The 20620-nt window shown below is 35.8% G+C and overlaps 1 protein-coding gene across 1 annotated transcript; it reads left to right on the top strand.

Annotated features, from left to right (window-relative positions):
• Positions 1–13777: 13777 nt before the first annotated feature.
• Positions 13778–14113, top strand: LOC108290757 (NADH dehydrogenase [ubiquinone] iron-sulfur protein 5-like). Its single transcript, XM_017510709.2, has one exon. The coding sequence runs from the start codon at positions 13778–13780 to the stop codon at positions 14111–14113; it is 336 nt and encodes a 111-aa protein (XP_017366198.1).
• Positions 14114–20620: the final 6507 nt, after the last annotated feature.

Raw genomic sequence — 20620 nt, 5'->3', positions numbered from 1 at the left:
GCTAACTGCAAGAGAGGATATCATTATTGTGTGGTCACAAACTCCAAAAACTGTAAATCTGTATGCTCAGCTTCAGCAGTAATTCTGATTTACCCTAGGCAAGTCTGAACAGGTCTCTACAGCTTAGCTTCTTGTTTTGTTAAAAAGATTTAATACAAGCTTACCTCACCAAGATGCTATGTAAAACAGTTTCTATTTATTGCAAATACTGCATGATTTTTGTGTCTATATTGGTGTGAAACAACACTCATTACATCATGGCATCAAAAGATTTTGTATCATGAAGGATGCCATATTCTTGGAGATACTAGAAGGATTACAGTGCATATGTCTAATTAATTTTGGGGATTGTGTTGCAGTTAGATCTAAAGATAAATTTGGAATTTAACTAGGCTGAAGAATTGTCTCAAATCATTTTAAATTATGTTTTTAGAATATGACACTTAAATATCTCAGGATAGCCTCAAAACTTTAGTAGAAAATCAGGGAAATATGCCTTATAAGCTTATAAAGTTACAAAGTTTATGTGTTTTATGTATCATATAAATAGAGCATTGCAGACACATTCCTTATTTTGAAATGAAAAAACTTTCTGATATTAGCATCCATTTTCTTAAGACCCTGTGGAACTCAACAAATAATAGAGCTGGAGAAAGGATTGCTAACTTATCCAAAATATAATTTTGATTCTGAAAGGATACTATCCGTCATTCTCAAAGACATTGGGACTTGCAATAAATATAGTTTGATACGATGCATTATGTAGAGTTTTTTCAAAGATTTTAAAAAGTCAAAAGAGCCTTATAATTACTTTACTATAAGTACCCATAATAGTGCAATAGCATTCAGCAAAATCAATCATTTAATTCATAAAATTAAAATTTTTGTTTTCAAATATAAAATAAGCTTTTAAAATTCTGAAGTCATCAAAATGAAGTAGCTTTCTGACTTGAATTGAGTCATCTAGCCACACTGTATCAGATTCCTCAATTGCAATTCAAAGGAAATGAAATAATTCAGTGATTCCCAAACATTTTGGTCAAGAACACTTTTACCCTCTTAAAAACTGAGTACCTCAAAGGGCTTAATTTATGTTTATGTGGATTATATCAATATTTTTTTACCATATTAGAAATTAAAACTATTAAGATGAAAACTGAGATATTTATTGATTAATTCATTTAAAAATAATTAAATGTTCTGTTACATGTTAGCATACACAGTATATTTTATGAAAAACTATATTTTCCAAAGGGAGCTTTTTTTTTTAAGAAAAGTGACACTGTTTTATCTTTTTTCAAACCTCTTTAATGCCTAGCTTAATAAAAGGTGGCTGGATTCATATATCTTTTTCTGCATTCATTCTGCTGTGCATTTATTCATTGATGTTGTTTTGCATTTTGCATTTATTCATGTCGTTTTGGCAAAAGTATGTGAAAAAACTTTGGTCTTATACAGAATATATATTTGGAAAGGGATTTATGCCTTTAAAACTTTAATATTCATTTCAGATAATTGTTTGTTGCTAATATGCTTATATCATCAAAAGGAAGATGGGCAAAAAGGGTAGTTAATAGCATCTTGGGCTGCCTGATTTTAGAATCAGAGAAGAGGGCTTACTCAGCTCAGTAATGCTTGTCTAGAGAGTTTCTGGTTTCTTTTTTCTCTTTTTTGAAGCAAAATCTCACTCTGTTGCTCAGGCTGGAGTGTAGTGGCGTGATCTCAGCTCACTGTAACTTCCACCTCCCAGGTTTCAGCGATTCTCCTGCCTCAGCCTCCCAAGTAGCTGGGATTACAGGCAGGCACCACCACACCTGGCTAATTTTGATTTTTAATAGAGACGGGGTTTCACCATGTTGGTCAGGCTGGTCTCAAACTTCTGACCTCAGGCAATCCACCCACCTCACCCTCCCAGTGTGCTGGGATTATAGGCATGAGCCACCGCACCTGGCCCCTAGTTTCCCTTTAATACTACATGGAAATTTCACAAGTAGTAATGTCTTAAAGCCTAGTTGCTGTGTGAAATCTGAAGCATAGCAATAAATTTTTTATATTAAGATTGAAAAAATATCCATATCAAAGAATGCCATGTTGGGAATGTCTTGAAGATACTAATAGAAATTATGCCTTCCTTTAGTATACCACTGCTGAGTGATAAGAGGAGGCAGTGGACAGAACTATGGGAAAAAACCAACAAGTCAATTAAAATTAATAATTTAACCCACCTCTCTTAAATACTGATGAAACAAGCTGACCAAAAAATATAATCAAAATGATATAAAATTATCTAATTCATAAACTAAAAGTAATAAATGAAGATAGAGTATCTTATACTCAGCATAGAATACATATTTTTTAAAACTCATAGGGAACATCCACAAAAATCACCATGAATGAAGTCATAAAGAAAACTTCAAATATTTCAAAGAATTCCTGTAATGGAGATTATGTTCTTTCATCAGTATATAATTTAAGAATAAACACGAAAGCCGGGCACAGTGGCCCACATCTGTAATCCCAAGACTTTGGGAGGCCGAGAGGGTGGATCACTTGAGGTCAGGAGTTTCAGACCAGCCTGGCCAACATGGTGAAACCTCATCTCTACTGAAAATACAAACATTAGCAGAGTGTGGTAGTGCATGCCTATAATCCCAGCTACTAAGGAGGCTGAGACAGGAGAATTGCTTGAACTTGGGAGGCAGAAGTTGCAGAGAGCTGACATTGCGCCGTTGCAGTCCAGCCTGGGTGAGGAGCGAAACTCTGTCTAAAAAAAAAAAAAAAAAAAGAATGAACACTAAAAAGGTGGATTTTTAAAATCTCATAACTCTAGGAATTGAAAGTAATTAATATTCATTGGATTAAAAGGGAGAAATTAAAAAATTCTTTAGACTGAATGCATTTATCAAAAACAAGAAAAATTGAGAAAAATAAAGCAAATATAAAGCTCAAAGAGCTAGAAAAAAGAAACAAAGGAATAAATATGTGGAAACAAGATGGGACGAGATTATACAAGTAAGAAAATAAATAAAATGGTAAAGAAAAAATTAGTACAGATAATTTAACTATCAAAACCCTATTTATTTGAAGAGATTTTTAAAAACGTACAAGTATCTGACAAAGCTGATCAAACAAATTGTGATTGTTAATATTAGTTGTCAACTTGTTTGGATTAAGAAATACTTAGAATACTGATAAAGCATTACCTGTGGTGTGTCTGCCCACAGATGTTTCCAGAGGATATTGACATGTGAGTCAGGGACCCAGCAAGGAAGGTCTGCCCTCAGTGTGAACTGGCAGCATCCACTGAGCTTGGGGCCTAGATAAAACAAAAAACAGCAGAGAAAAGATCTCTCTTCTCCCCACCTCACACCCCCGGCCCTCAGAGCTAGAACACTCTTCTTCCCCTGCCCTTGGACAACAGAACACTAGGCTCTCTGGCTTTTGGATTTCAGGACTTAACAGCAGTGGCATTGCGAGGCTGAGAAATACATCATCAGCTTCCGTGCTTCTGAGGCATCCAAACTTAGCCATCTACATCCCAGAGTCTCCCTCTCACTTACAGATGGGTTGCTAGACTTCTCATCTTCCATAGTCACAATTTCTCCAATAAATCCCCCTCTTATCTATCATCTATATATCTATCTATCTATTGATTCTGTATCTCTGGAGAATCCTGGTCAATACAAATAATAAAAGACACTAAAAAATTAAAATTCAACCTCCAAAAGAGAATCACCTATAGAAATAGTAGTAATTATCTTTATTTTTTATATTTTATTTATATAAATAAATTTATTTATATTTTATTTTATTTTTATTTTTAAAAAAGAAATATTTCAAAAATAATGAACTATATAACAATAGTACTGAAAAACTTAAATGAAAACAGAAATAAACTTCCAAGAATAATTTGCCTGAGAAAAAGTAGAAAACTTGAATTGCCTGTTAGCTATGAAAGACATTTCGTATCACCTCTCAGGCCTCCAGTGTAGGTAATGTTTGTTATGCTCAAAGTTCTTTATTCTAGTTTAGCAAATCCACTCTACCTATTATAATCTGAAAACACTTTATTAAGAAATGTATGAGGCCCAGCATGGTGGCTCATGCCTATAATTCCTGCACTTAGGGAGGCCTAGGAGGGCAGATCATTTGAGCTCAAGGGTTCAAGACCCACCTGGGCAAAATGGCAAAACCCTGTATCTCCAAAAATTACACACAAAACAGCCGGGCATGGTGGTGTGTCCCTGCAGTCCCAGCTACTCGGGCTGAAGTGGGAGGATGGCTTGAGCCTGTGGCTCAGAGGTGGCAATGAGCTTTGATCAGTGCCACTGTACTCCTGGGCAACAGAGTGAGGCCCTATCTCAAAACAAAATAAATAAATAAATAAAATTTAGAAAGGAAATGTATATAGATCATAGAAGTACTATAAAGACTTAAATAACAGACTGGCTGAGTTTCCAAGAATTATCTCCAAACCCCAGCAGAACTGGACAACTAAGAGAACTGCAGCCACTATTTTATGATCAGGAATTTGCCACCAGCTGTACTGGTTTTAGTATCACACTGCCACTGCCACAACCTATACTATAAAACCAAATGTACTGTACCCTGTTTCCACATAATTCAATCTTGAATCAAAATCTCCCACAGTGAATATTATTAAGAGAACCCAAATTGCACTCAAAATCCTAACTGCTGGAGAATCTGAAACATGTAGATGTTACTTTCAGTCTCTGTATCTTATAAAGCAGTTGGAACAAGATTGAAAAATTAATCCACAGGATCAGATTGTTTTGAAGATGCATTCTTCAAACCTTTCCCAGTAGAGATAAGTCCAGTTTATGCAAAGTGTTGCAGAAAAAAGAAAGTGAAGGACAGCTGCACAACTCATTTTAAATCTTCAACTCTCAATTCATTTTAAGAAGTTAATTATAATCTTCAGACAACCACTCTATTAGGACAGTATAAGAAAAGAAAGTTATTAGCTACTTGTTAGCCATAAGTGAGTTATTAGCTCACTTATGAACAAAAAGGTGGAATTCTAGGCTGGGCGCTGTGGCTCATGCCTATAATCCCAACACTTTGGGAGGCCGATGGGGGTGGATCACAAGGTCAAAAGATGGAGATTATCCTGGCCAACATGGTGAAACTCCGTCTATACTAAAAATACAAATATTAGCTAGGCCTAGTGGCTGGCGCTTGTAGTACCAGCTACTCAGGAGGCTGAGACAGAAGAATCACCTGAACCCAGGAGGCAGAGGTTACAGTGAGCTGAGATCGTGCCTTTGCACTCCAGACTGGTGACAGAGCAAGACTCCATCTCAAAAAAAAAAAAAAAAAAAAAAAAACAACAAAAAAAAAAAAAAAAAAAAAAAAAAAGCTAAATTCTAAATAAATATTAGCTTATTTTAACCATGTTTTAATAAAACATGTCAATGCAAATTTTATCCCATAATGTAATTTATCATATTAGTGGACTAAAGGGGAAAAATGACTTCAACATATACAAAGACCATTTGAAAATGTTTAACATCTAATTATGAGATATTTTAAAGTGTTAGAACAACTATGAATAAAAGATAATTTTTTAATTTAACAAAAGCTTTTTTTTTTTTTTTTTTTTTTTTAGAGATCTTGGGCCAGCCCCGATTTCTTAGCCCTAACTTACTTCAACCTTGGAAAGGTACTTTGGGCAATTATTTTTTTTTTTTTGAGACAGAGTCTCACTCTGTCGCCCAGGATGGAACACAGAGGTGTGATCTCAGCTCACTGCAACCTCGTGGGTTCAAGCAATTCTCCTGAGTTTGCCTCCTGAGTAGCTGGGACTACAGGTGCTGGCCACCATGCCCAGCTAATTTTTGTATTTTTAGTAGAGATGGGGTTTCACCATATTGGTCAGGCTGGTCTCAAACTCCTGACCTCAGGTGATCTGTCCACCTTGGCCTCCCAAAGTCCTGGGGTTACAGGCATGACCCACCATTCCCAGCCTTAACAAAAACTTTAAATAAATATCTATTAGCAAACTGAGGGAAAAAATTTGTGACATGTCATGTTTAGGAACAAGAAAGAGTCTTGTTATGATAGCTTCCACTGAATATGGTGAGGGGTTGTCAGTCAACACAATATTTTTTCCTTCCAAAAAAGTAGGAAGTATAAGGATTGGATAGAATGGACAACCCAAACGTTTCACTGTTTACAGATTATTAGATCTTCTACCAGAAGACCCAACTGAATCAACAGACAAACTATTAGAACTAATAGGGGAGTTCAGAAAGGTTGTGCAGATGCAAGATTGATGATAGGCAACAAAACAATAATAGTGAACACACATAGCATTTACATAATTAGTATATAAGAAATCTTATAAATATGTGTATTAATCATTTAAATTCTATATAAAAATAATAACATTCTTATATATGAACAGTGACCAACTGCAAATTAGTATAGAAATGCAATTCCATTCACAATAGCAATAAAAACTACAAAGTACATAGGATATAAACTAATGAATGAATCCATCCTTTACAGAGAGCTTTTCAAGCCCTATTAAAGGACAAAAAACAAGATCTAAGTAAAAAGAGAAAGGTACCATGTTCATGAACGAGACTAATATTACAAAAATATCATTCTCCCTAAATTGATATATAAATTCAACGCAATTTTAATGAAAATTTCATCAGGATTCTGTGAAGAACTAGACAATTAATTAGTTAATAAAATGTGCACATAATAGTAATAGACCACAAATAAATAAGGTGAGTTTTTTAAAAAGAAGAGCAAAGAGAGGGAACTTGTCGTGTTGGATATATTAAGATATGTTATAAAACCATAGCAATAAAAATAATATGATACCAGTATAGGAATGGACAAAAAAAGAACTGATGCGACTGAATAGGGAATCAGTAAACAAGCCTATGTTATATATGAGAATGTGGAATATAATAGAAATTAACATCATAACTCATAGAGGAAAGAGAGATTATTTAAGATGTAGCTCAAAACATAGGAAAAAATAAACTTAGATTCTTACCACACTCCAAATACAAAAATAAATTTTGAATGAATGAAAACCCTAACTATAAAAGGCAACACTATGAAGTCAGTAAAATACATGAAGCTTTCTTCGTAAACTTGGGATGGGAAAGGATTTTTAAACAAGACCTAAAAAAAACAGACTTTAAGGGTGGGTGGTGGAAATTGATGGATGTGATCATATTAAAACTGGATATTTCTATACATAGAAGATAAGACAGACAAACTGGTTGCAGATACATTAGGAGGTGATATTTTTTAACACTAAAAAGTGATTAACATGTAGAATATATAAGGAACTACTAAAATGTACAAGGAAACTAAAAAATTGAACAAGGACTAAAATAGACAATTCACGGTAGGGGAATTCTAAACAGCCAAAATGTACATGAAGAGATGTTCAACTTCACTTGTAATCAGAGAAATTCAGATTAAGTCAACAAAGAATCACTAAAAATTACAAAGTCAGCTAATACTAAGTGCTGGCTAGGATGTTGAGAAATCAGAAATTTCATGCACTATTGGTGGGAGTGTAACTCACAATACCTAGTGAAATTAATTATTCATGTAATTCTGTATACAAATCATTCCTTCACCTGGGTTTATATTGCGTACAAATCCTTAAGGGGATATTTTAGAGTGTGGTATCCTAGCATTATTTGTGTTAGCAAGAAGCTTAATGTTCATCCCTGGGGAAATAGCTAATTAGAAGGTGTAGCATATACACACAATGGGAAGAAATAGTTAACCATTTTTATATATAGCAATGTAGATGGATCTTGGAAATATGGAATGAATTCTATAGGCCAAAACAATTTTTATATATTCAAAATATACATAAACACAGAGAGAAAACAACCATATATTATATCTCAGGGCTGTATTTTCAGATGCCTAAGGAAACATATTGGATATATTAATGTGAACATCTCTGATGGGAAGAACAATGTATATGAGAATAATTAGGACGAAGGGGAAAGGATGATGAAATAAAACTAGAGGGGCATTGTATGGACTCATAATGATGATGGAATTTGAAATCCATGTATTTGAGAGCTGTATGACTCACAGATGATGCATATGTGTCCTAATTTGGGGAGGAATATTTAAGTAATATTCTCAGCAAAAGGATGCACTGGTTTTAAAACAGATAAGATCTGAATGGCTTATGTAGAAGACAGATGGATATGTGATTAATACAAATTCTTGCTTTAGATATTTTCCTCCATCAAAAGTGTTAGAAAATAATCTGAAATTAATTTGCCTCCAACAATTAGTCTAGGATAGTAGAAATTTAAAAGTATGTTTATTTAATAATACAAGAGAATTGCTCTGTAAATCTGGAAAACACAAATAGCCTGTCAAAAGATTGTTTTTTATTTAATTTCATGTAATCTGTCAGATGGTAGTTTAAAAGTATCAGGTTTTCTTGTTCTGATATTATTTCCTTGCATGTATGTACTCACTGACAAAACCTTTTATCTATTAATAAAATATTTCCAAACATTAATTGTTATGCAAGCAATATACGACAAATTACTGCATAGCTATTAAATGCTGCTCTGTCATGCTTAACATACTGCATTATTTCACTGTTTTGTGTTCTTGGCATTCATCTAAGGCTCTTTAAAAACAATAAGTATTTTAGATATTATGTCATTTCTGCACATATTTTACTTAATAAATCATAGCAATTTACAATTAAATGAAGGTTGAATCCTGTGGACTACAATATTCAAATGGCATTACTTTTTATATCCAGCTTCATATAGAAGTTTTCATGGATTTTGCTCTTGGTTTAAAAAGAAAGATTCACTATAACTACCTTTTCTTATGGTATTTTTATATTTTAGGAACAATATGATTTTATTACCAATATTTTAAACAATATCCTTTAAGTCATAGTTTAATAGCTAAAATGTTTGAGAACCTATCAAAATTTCTCCTATTATTTAAATATATATGTTTCTTGTTTATGAATTTTGTGATGTCTTTATCCAACAAATTCTAGTTCTTTTCCAGCTTAAGGGAAAGTGGGTCAGTATACAAATGTTTTGAGCATACTAATGTACGTCTTTTCACCATTTTTCATACCCCAGCAACATAATTTCTTCTTCCTTTTTTCCTTGCTCCTTCCTTCCTTCCTTCCCTCCCTCCCTCCTTCCTTCTTTCCTGCCTCTCTCTCTTTCTTTCTTTTTCTTTCTCTTTTTTTCTTTCTTTCTTCCTTCCTTTCTTCCTTTCTTTCTTTTGACAGAGTCTCGCTCTGTCCCACACTGAAGTGCAGTGGCACAATCTCACCTCACTGCAACCCCTGCCTCCTGGGTTCAAGCGATTCTCCTGCCTCAGCCTCCTGAGTAGCCGGACTACAGGCGCGTGCCACCACACCCAGCTAATTTTTGTATTTTTAGTAGAGACAAGGTTTCACCGTGTTGGCCGGGATGGTCTTGATCTCTTGACCATGTGATCCACCTGCCTGGGCCTCCCAAAGTGCTGGGATTATAGGTGTGAGCCACCATGCCTGGCCCATAATATGATATTTCTAAGGCATCCTGAGAAAATCCAATGAAGTTGCTTGTAGCCAAAGGCAAGTGCCCCGTTTATAGGTCTTGTACCACACCGTTAAGGGATGAGGAGAGTGCCGTCTCCAACACACTTGACAACTGTTTGTGCCTCAAAAGCATGATTGAAAAGCTCTGAATTAAGGCTCTGTAATTTTTTTAAAAAAGAACTTATCCAGCCTCTAGAGGTGAAATTAGTTCTAGAATGTAATGAGACTTCCTCTTTTATGAAGAATTTAGAAAGAATAAAAGAAGATAAAGTGGTATGGGCTCTTCAAAAAGTAGGGAAGACTCAGGGAAGATCTCTGGAGATTTTCTTATGACATTATTTTATTTTTACTATCATCAGTAGATATGGTTTATATTTGGAATTCTGAAATATCTGTCTGGATTTATTAGTACTTAAAGCATGCTAGTAGTCAGACAGACATAGAAAGGTGACTGGTAAGCAGAAGAGAATACTTGGAAGTAACTCTGGGGTGGGCTATAGGACATTAAATTAGAGAGCAAACGAGATTATTCCAAAGGAATGAATCACAAACTATTCAGACAATCTTTAAAAATCCAAGATAATTGGATGAGACGCTGAGTAGGTATCTACTGAGCTGTGTGAACTTCCCAAACTAGATTCTCCAGGACTTTGTCTTTGTAAGATCATCATCTTTAGAGGGGGAAAAAAGTGAATCCCTTTATCAAATAAATCTGAGAAATTCTGAAATAAAATTTTTCAGTCTTTAATATGCCCTCATTCTTTGTGTTCTAGGAGGAAACAAAAATAGACAACTTTTCTCAAACATGTTTGGCCACAAACACTTTATTTTTTCTTGAAACACATATTAATTTTTGTGAGGATACAATGTTTTTTCCTAACATAAGAGCAGACCTACCTTGCTGCCTTAAGATATACTATTAGGAAAGATACATGCCAACTTTGAAGCCTACGACCATTTGGTAGCAGCAATCTGTCCTTGGACTTGTTCAGTGGAAATGCCTTTTTGTTGTTATTTGCTTTTACTTATTTTCTAACTTGTTTCAATATTTTAAAATGAACACTATTATAATACAAATCTATTTGTGACATAAGTTTCTCAGTTTATATAGCTGAGTTTTGTACATTTTTGACGACCTAATCTTTCTAGTAGTTGAGATTTCTTCCCACTCTGGGAAAAAGTTGATGGAAAGTTACATATGGCTTTTATAGCTTTCTAATGTTATTTTATTTTTTTCTAATAAATTAGGAAAATGTAGAGAATTATAAATTAGTGAAACTGATTAATTTACTTGGTGAACTTTTCATACTTGATAGTAAATTCTATTTGTCATTAATCCAATTATGTATTTTAATATTTTTTCTATGTTACAATTTTTGTAAATTTTCTACAATAGAATATACTACTTCTATAGTGAAAACTCAGGCTATGTATTATATTTTGCTATATGATATCATATAAAATATATGATCTCAAAAAACTAGAAGGAAATGTGCAAAATATAACAGTGTTTATCTTGGCATGGTGGAACTTCATGTCATTTTATTTCTTTTATTTCCTATGATGAACATGGGGAAAATTTTAAGAATGCATAAATTTCCTGGAAAAATGACTTTTAAGTTTAACTGCATATTTCCAAATCTTTTGTCTAAATAAATCAGAGTAAATGTGCTGAACTGCTTTATTTCACTTACTGATGTAGGAACACTTAAAAGGAAATCAGATGAAGATCACACTTGCGGAATCAATGCAAAGAAACAAAAGGACTCTAAAATTCTTTTCTGCTTTGTTTGGTAGATGTTGGAGTTGATTACTTGATATCTTTCAATGATTATTTTTCTGAAAACTTACAGATTTTACATCTGAAAGTAAGATAAGTAAACATAGTCAAACACCAAAGGCACTGCTTCTTTCAGTGCTTCAGAAATTACTTTGTTTAAAAGTAATTTATCAAATACATGAGAAGTCATATTTTCAATATGACATTTCAAAAGTTTTACCCAAGTATTTTAGTTAGGTATTTTTCTTGTTGTAAGACGCATACTTCTTCAGTTTTGATCCTACCATTTCAATGCCAATTTAACTCTGAAGAAATATTAAATACAAATATAATCACAGTATAAAAACTTGCGTACTACGTGGTTTTCCAACCATAAAGTATTTTCAGAGGAAATTCCAAAAACCAGATAATTCCTTAACTTCCTGATATGGTTTGGCCCTGTGTTCCCATCCAAATCTCACCTTGAATTATAATCCCCACGTCAAGGGCAGAATCAGGTGGAGGTAATTGAATCATGGGGTTGGTTCCCCATGCTGTTCTCGTAATGAGTGAGTCTCACAAGATGTGATGGTTTTATAAGTGTCTGGCATTTCCCCTGCTTGCATTTCTCCTTCCTGCTGCCTTATGAAGAAGGTGCCTTGCTTCCCCTTGGATTTTTGCCATGATTTTAAATTTCCTGAGGCCTCCCCAGCCATGCTGAACTGTGAGTCAATTAAACCTTTTTCCTTTATAAATTATCCAGTCTCAGGTATATTTTTATTAGCAGTGTGAGAATAGGGTAATACAATAGCTTAGTTAACATTTCTAGCTTTTCCTATTTTTATCTTTACTAAACTTACTGTCACGTTTTATAATCAAGATTCTAAATTCATCTAACTTGCATTTATTTATTTATTTAGAGATGGAGTCTTGCTCTGTAGCCCAGGCTGGAGTGCAGTTATGTGATCTCAGCTCCCTGTAACCTCCACCTCCTGGGTTCAAGCAATCCTCCCACCTCAGCCTCCCAAGTAGCTGGGATTACAAGCATGCGCCACCATGCCCAGCTAATTTTTGTATCTTTTGTAGAGACAAGGCTTTACCATGTTGGCCAGGCTGGTCTCAATCTCCTGACCTCAAGTGATCCACCCGCCTCGGCCTTCCAAAGTTCTGCGATTACAGGTGTGAGCCACCATGCGTGCCCTAACTTGCTTTTATACATATGAGATGAACTATTCCATTGTGAAATTTATTTTTTGAAGCTGTTATATCAACATCATTTTTTTTTTCTGGCCTATATTTTACTTGTTATTCTGTATATTCTGATGTCTGCCCTACGAACATCCTTGAAAAGATAGTCTTGAACAAAGGCAGCCAGGCACTTCTCAACAGACGTAAAGAAATGTGAGATATGTAGAGAACTCCGTGCAGTAAAGCAAGAGGCAGAGAGGCTGCAGCTATTCTGATAGATTGCTACACTGTGGAATTAAGGGTGGCATTAATTCTTTTTTTCTCTGCTCTGTTTCCTTCTGTTAGTTACTTCACTACTGTTTCTGGCGTCTAGCATAATGCCTCAGTACCTAATACAGTGCCCTGCATTGAAGAGTCCTTACTTTTTGAGAAAGTAGAAGGAAGGAAGGAATTCAGTTTCCTATTACTGCCGTAACAAATTACCACAAACTCAGTGGTTTAAAACAACCATAGTTCTGTAGTTCAGAGGTCTCAACATGGGGCTCTCTCTACTAAAATTGAGGTGTGAACACAGCAGCATTACTTACTAGAAGCTATAGGAGAAAATCTGTTTCTGTTTCAACTGCCAGAGGCCACCTGCATCCACTGGCTCATCGTCATTTTTTCTGGCCTATATTTTACTTGCCTCAAAATAAATAAAAGGTTAGATTAATTTAGAATCTTGATTGTAAAATGTGAGAAGGCTCCCCTTCTCTGACTCCAAAGCTAGCAACATAGCATCTCTCTGACCCAGCTTTCAATGTCACGTCTTTTTCTGACTCTAATTTTTGAACTCTCCCTTCTACTTTTAAGGAAACTTGTGGTTACATTGGGTCCACCTGGATAATCCAGGATAATCTGTCAACCAATCAGCAACCTTAATTCTGTCTGCAATCTTAATTCCCCTTTGCATGTAACATAACATATTGACAGGTTCCAGGGATTCAGATGTATATATCTTTAAAGGGATCATTATTATGCCTACCCTCTCGCTTTTGAGGGCAGTGCCCATTCTGACCACAGATTTAGCTAACCAGCAGGTCATACAGTAGCAGGAGAGTAATGTAGGTGAAAGAAATCACTTAGAAGAATGTTATAAGCATGGCGAGCATGCTGAGCCTTGCTTAGCCAGTAAATCCAGTAATTATATTGTGATTTTAAAAAACCACTAAACTAGAGATAAGACAAGGGCATGAGTATCAATCGCCATGACTTTTTTGGCCGCACAGAAAAGGTTTGGCCTTAACATAGATCGATGGTTGACAATCCAAAGTGCTGAACAGCCCTACAAGATTCCTGCTCAATGCCATCCTTTTGAAAAAGAATGGATAGAATGTGCACATGGAATCGGTAGTATTCAGTCAGAGAAAGAGTGCAAAATAGAATATGATGATTTCATAGAGTGTATACTTCAGCAGAAAATGATGAGACATATGAGTACCATCAGGAAGCAGTGGGATAAGCTGATAAAGGAAGGGAAATACACCCCTCCACCTCACCATGTGAGCAAGGGGGAATCTCGCCCTAAGCAGAGCAGCTGCTGATGTCTGAAGGCTGATTCTCATGTCCTCTGTTATCCACTGGAAAGGTTGTTTACGGAAAACCTCCTTGTCAAAGTGTGTGAAAATAAATGGTTGCTCCATCACCCCCCCAAAAAAAGTCCACTAAACTGAATGATGCACAAATATATTAAAATAATTTTCCATTGTGGTAGAATTATGGATCATTTAAATTGTTAATGTTGTTCTGCATTTATTAACTTTTCTACAATAAGGTTTTGCTTTGTAATTATTAGTTTTTCAGCATTTCAAAACAATCTGCATAGACTGTGAAAGCTACAAACAGAAAAGAAATAAATGAAATGACACATAGGAAATTAACATATACAGCTACTCTTCGTAAAAAAAAAATTTATATAAATGATAAAGGCTTAATACATAAATTAGATAATAATTTATAAAATTAGAAAATTTAGAAAATGAAGACAAATTTCACATACCACTACTCCCAACAGAATCCCTTTAAGAAGTTTGGTATAGTCATCTCTATTCCAACATAAATGAGAAAATAGACATATTAAAAACACTGTAACTGTGGATCATTCTAAAATATAGTTAAATTATCAAGTCATTCTACTACACGTTTGGCACAGGCTGTTAGTAGTATCCTATTTCTTGTCGGAAGTTCTAGTATAGGTAAATAAGAAGGCATTAAAATGAAAAAAATTAGACTGAAGTAAATAAGAATTTTTTTTTTCTGGGCCAGGCACAGATGGCTCATACCTGGTCCCAGCACTTTGAGAGGCTGAGGGGGGAGGATCACTTGAGCCCAGGACTTTGACACCAGCCTGGGCAACGTAGCAGGGCCCAATTTCTACAGAAAACAAAACAAAACAAACAAACAAAACAAAAAAAACAAAAATCAACTGGGCATGGTGGTGCATGCCTACAATCCCAGCTACTCGGGAGGCTGAGGTGGGAGGATCACTTGAGCCTAGGAGGGCGGGGCGGCAGTGAGCCATTATTGTACCACTGCACTCCAGCCTGGGTGACAGAGCAAAATCCTGTTTCAAAAAAATAATAAATAAAAATTTTTTTTTCTGACAAACCGATAACGGATGGCTTAAAACATGTTCAGAGGACAGAGAAACTCAGCAAACACTGTGCCTCCCATGCTTTTGTCTCTGTGTATCAGGTTAAGTTGTAAAGGGATCAGGAAATAACTAGGGCTTCTTATTCAAGAGTATCAAATGAGATTCTCCACACAGGCTAGAGTCTCTAAAAGTTACCACCTGCAAGTCCCAAGCCACTCTTAACCAGTCAAGAAATACATCTCACTGGCTGATGAGACTTGGACTTAGTTCTTTTGCTAACTGACCTAGTACTGGGCATGCTAGTGTAGGGGAAAAAACAATTTCTTTCCTTTTTCTTAGGTTCTAGGTTGAGACACTCTCCTGAAGTCAGATTAACAAAAGAAAAATAAGCAGAAGTTTACTAACACTTGTATCCATTATGCGAGAGAGGCCTCTGGGCAAATGTATTTCTCTTTCAAGATAGTGCTTTAGGGACCTAGCTGAAATGGTGTTTCAACAATGACCCATAAATCCTATGTAGGGACAAGACAAAGAAGTGTTAAAAGACAACCCATAGCCAAATTAAATGTAACAGTTTAATTGATCAAAAACAACTCATAAATCAGGCAGCCTCCTGAGCTAGACTAGGCTGAGACTTCAGTGCAACCCTGTGGTGGAAGAAGATTTACAGATGGAAAAGGAAAGTGACATTCAGAAAACAGAAGTGCAATAGGAAACAGCTGCGTTGGTTATAGCTTGGCATTTACCTTATTGAACATGGTTTGAACAGCTGGCCCCCTTTGGCCAAAACACAGTGGCTGCACAAGCGTAGGCTTTAGTCTGTTTACACCCCCATTTAAGTTATAGTTCACTGTGTACAAAGAAACCTTTAGGCTGAACTTAAAATATGTAAGGAGGTAGCTTCAGGCTAAACATGATGTAATGGAAAAGAGTATCTTCAGGTTTCCAAAACGCAAAAAAAAAAAAAAAAAATGTAGGAAGGTAAACGTATGGGAAGAGGAAAGTCTGCTCCTAGATCCTCTGGCACCAGAATCTCTGAGTTCTGTTTCTGAGCTGATAAGCAAGTGCAGCAAAGGAGCCCATCTTCAGGTGGGAAGTGCAGAGGGGAGGGGCAGAATGTGCTCTTCCATTTCAACCTTAATTTTAGCTCAACAAGTCCCTTATTTTAGAGAAGAATATTTTAGTTTCCTTCATCAGAGATATGGGCCCAGAACATGTAAAATTAGTTTTTTCCTCTGTTTCCCTGTCTAGCACTCCTTTTCCTGACTAGAACAACTGGAGTTCTATCCAAAACCTCAACCTATAACAGATGGGCTGGATCACTGACATTGTGCCAGCTCCAGCCCTAGAATACAGACTCACGTCTGCCCAGAACAGCTGAAGCCTTGCCATAGAGGCATGATTTTCCAGAAGCACAATGCCTTTCTTCAATATGGCTATACATTTTTTTTTCATTATAAAAGCCATAATTACATGATACGACATGAGAAAATTTTACAAATAAGGACAAATTTCACACATAATATCACTACATGCAACACAATCCCTTTAAGACGTTTGGTATAATTATTCCTATAAAGTTTTTAATGTACAGTCATTTTTATAAACATGTAGAGCAACGTTCCCAGCTTCAGAATTAAATATACTTACACCAGAACTCAGACATGTCTGGGCACATCTCAAAGTCTTGCTGAGGCCTGCCAGGACAGAGAATTGTGAGGTGAGTGGGGCTCCCAGTTGGGATTCATACCAGCTCCACAGACCCACATATGATTTCTGGGGAGAGAGGACAATGAATGGATATGAAAAACTCTTCCCACCAACCAACCAGCAAATGAAAACCTAATTTCATTACTGTTTGAAACCCAGATATCAGAGTTTATCACTAAAGTGAGGGAAGAGTGATTCCTACAACTTCAGCAGGAATACAGTAGGACTTCTCCTTTAAGGGCTTAGGGATAGCTTTCTCAGGGCACTACCCAGAGGAGGAAGAGGAGGAGGAGGAGAGGGCAAGCTATGATCAGTGAGATGACTGAGGTCAGGAGAACAAATGAGAAGGGCTCTGGAAATGTGAGGAAATGTCTGATACTTCTAAAGAGGTTGAGGACAGAGGAATGTTATTGTGAACCTGTCATACCACCTCTAGCCTGGAATGGCTTAATGGAATTCAGGTTTATTTTGGAGCCTCTTGGAGCAACGTTACATCCTGGTGCATTGTCTGTGTGCTCCACAGATTACTTCCTTCCTTAGAATTACAGCTAATTGACATGTTAGAGACAGTGTTGGGGATTACGTTGCAAGCTCCTGGAAGACAGGGACTGTGCCTACCTCATTCCCTATTCCCAACACTTAGCACAGTGCTAGCACATAAGAAGTATTCTGTAAACAAATGCTAAATAAATGCCAAATAAATGCAAAATGAAGCCTAGTACCCATGGTGTACTAGGAACCTTTGGAGGTCATTGCTGATTTGGAGAAACCAGTGAACTCTGTGACAAGGCTAAAATTGAAGACATCCTGCAAACTGCTCCAAGCTCTTCGAAGGGTAGAAACTGATAAAAAGCCTGAAAATCATGGAAGGCCTAATTGCAGACCATCTGTACAACTGTGATGGAAGGCTGTGGGCAGGGCGTGATTGTTTTGGAAGGGTAAGGAGTGATTAGCTCTGAGAATGTTAAAAGAAGGAGGCTTTTTGGGATAAGAGAAACCTAAGAACTAGAAACAGGTCAGAAATTGGGCATGCACACCCGAGGTTATATGAGCCGGAGAAGTAAATTCAAATGCAAAATTTTAGTGGCTTAACATAATAAAAACACTTGCTATTTGGAAATGCAAATGCTTATCAACTGTCTGGAGGGTAATTTGATAACATCGTTATAATCAACTATGTGCCAGACTTTAAATGTATTAACTCATTTGGTTTTCTCAATAGTCCTGAATTAAGTATTAATATTAACTCTTTCATATAAATGGGGAACTCAGATGAATTAACTAATCCAAAGATGTACAGTGAAGCTGCAAATACAGGCAGCTTAGATGGTCACGATTTGAACTGGGCCCTGATCTCTTTCTGTGTATTGAGAGGTGAGGGCCTTCTGAGTGATAGTTCTGTTTCTAGGAATTTCTTCTAAGGATAGTCAAATATGTTACTAAAAATATTTTGATTATAACTTGGATTATAGTGGTGAAAAAGTTTAAGCATTCAAAGTGAGGCAGCAAGTCCTGGGTGTAAATTCACGAAAGGTTTTAGAGTCAGTTCTGGGTCAGATCCTGTCTATGTCACCTACCATGGGACCTCAGACAAGTCACTGACCCACTCTAAGCCTCTTCCATAAAATTCGAATATGCCTACCTCACAGGAATTTAAAATAGGAAAATACTGTTTTCTGGAAGGCTCAGCTAAAGATGTGACTGCATGAAAATAATAACTCTTTGAAAATCTCCAGATTTGGTTACTTAATTATACAAATAGAGCAATGTTTGCCACTGATACAATCACCTTAATTTTCAGTGCATTAAAGTTAGGGAAACCTCAAGGGAAACTGTAAAAAGTGAAAATTCTAAAATATTCCATAGCAGCTCCGATGAGAGTGAGTCTCCAGCCTGCCTCTTTTAAACCTCTGTCTGCGTTTTCCGTAGATCGACATTCTATGGTGGTGGAGGAGGTTATCCTGCTTGCTTTTGCTGAGACAAGGTCCTTTATTGTTCCACTTTAGTTCAAAGATGCAAGCTCACTAAGCATGCCTCTTTTTTGTTTCAATTTTAGAAATTATTGTGTTTTGTTCTACACCACTTTAACGTTCATGTAATTATTGAAATTTCACCACCCAAGGCATAAAAGGAAATATAGCCTGGAAGAAGCAATTTTTTAAGATGCAAGAGTGCCTTTGAATCCCAGCTCTCTTACACTGGTCCACGAAGTGAAACATTTAGTTCTTTATGTACCTGTGGAACAGAATGAAGGAGGATGCCTTAAAACTTTTATCTTTACTGTAACTGAATTTCTTACTATTTATTGTATTGCCTTTCTTTTCAATTTGAAAGGATAATAAAAGAAATAATTACAGGGAAACTAGGTTTCAGTTTGAATATTTTGAACAAAGCAATCTATTGAGTCCTTGACATTTTTTAGAAAATCCACCCACAATGGAATAAAAAAAGTTTGCTCCTTTTTTTTTTTTAAAAAATAAAGAGACAGAGTCTTACTCTGTTGTCCAAACTGGAGTGCAGCGGCACCGTAACAGGCCATTGGGCACAGTAACAGTTCATTTCAAACTCCTGGGCTCAAGAGAGCCTCCTGCCTTGACCTCCCAAAACAGTGGGGTTACAGGAGTAAGCCGCCAGGTGTGACCTGCTGCTTCTTAAGGCTCATTTTAAACAACTTTAAATTACAAGTTGAAATTCATGAGAATTATCTGATGATTCCTGCAATATAGTGAGATTCATTTAAGGTCAGAGCACCAGTAAAAAAAAAAATTGCTGCCCGGAGGAAACACAGACCCTAGATTAGATGGTCCTGATCGTCTATAATACTGGCAATAAATAGCATATAGGAACAGGTGCTATGTTCTGGAATATGCTACTTCTTTTTTAAATGTTTTAAACAATTTTTAAGCAAGGATTCTGCTTCCATCATCTTTGGATTCTGCTAATCCATAAAAGGACTTAAACCCCTTTTTTGATCCCAGTCCGGATTTTAGTCATGGCCAGAGCCACCTGGTTTCTGACTGAGGATAACTGGTGGAAAATGAGACGGGCATAGGTGGTACAAAGGAGTGTGCAGACTATGCTCAGATACACAGAAGACAGAGACAGAAACGTGCTCGGTATGCAATATGTAGAATGATTTCACACATCTAATTTTTGTTATTCAGGAGTACTACTTAGAAGAAAAGTGCTACTGTTAATTAGCATCCAATAAGAAAAACAGCTCTCCCAAGGTAGTTCAACAGAGGTAATTTAATATAGAGACCTGCTACAAAGGCCCTGAAATTTGCAGTCGTCACAATTTTCTGCTGACAGCATCTTTACCTGCAGGCTGTTTCTTTCATTTCGCATCTTTTCAGTTGCTTTCTTCTTAGAAATTTTATTCTCCATATAGATTCATTATAATGTAGTTTATATATTTATATTTAGTTTTAATATAATTATTCTAAAACCTTTTCTTATTTACTTTTCCTATGCAACTCATGCTCAGAAAAGTATGGGTTGCATTTATTATTATTCAGAAAACTATGTTTAAAATTTTAAAATCACTAATGTTCATTTTAGAAATCTAAAAAATATAGAGAAAAAACATTAAACTATCATTGTTTTATCACCTAGAAATAACACTTGAAAATTTTTAGTTTAAAAGCTTCTAGAAAAATCTGTATGAAATCAGACATTCTTGTCACCAGTTTTTTTCCTTTTCTTTTTTCAATGAGCATATTTTGTTTTCTTCCTTCTTCATTACATA

Source organism: Cebus imitator, unplaced genomic scaffold (assembly GCF_001604975.1).
Source record: "Cebus imitator isolate Cc_AM_T3 unplaced genomic scaffold, Cebus_imitator-1.0 Scaffold17, whole genome shotgun sequence".
Taxonomy (NCBI): Eukaryota; Metazoa; Chordata; class Mammalia; order Primates; family Cebidae; genus Cebus; species Cebus imitator.
The sequence above is the reverse complement of the archived record's forward strand: the minus strand, read 5'-3'. Positions and strand labels throughout refer to the sequence as shown.

Bases quoted from the DNA above. Each gene is read 5' to 3' on its own strand.
- LOC108290757 (XM_017510709.2), top strand. From the start codon at position 13,778: ATGACTTTTTTGGCCGCACAGAAAAGGTTTGGCCTTAACATAGATCGA.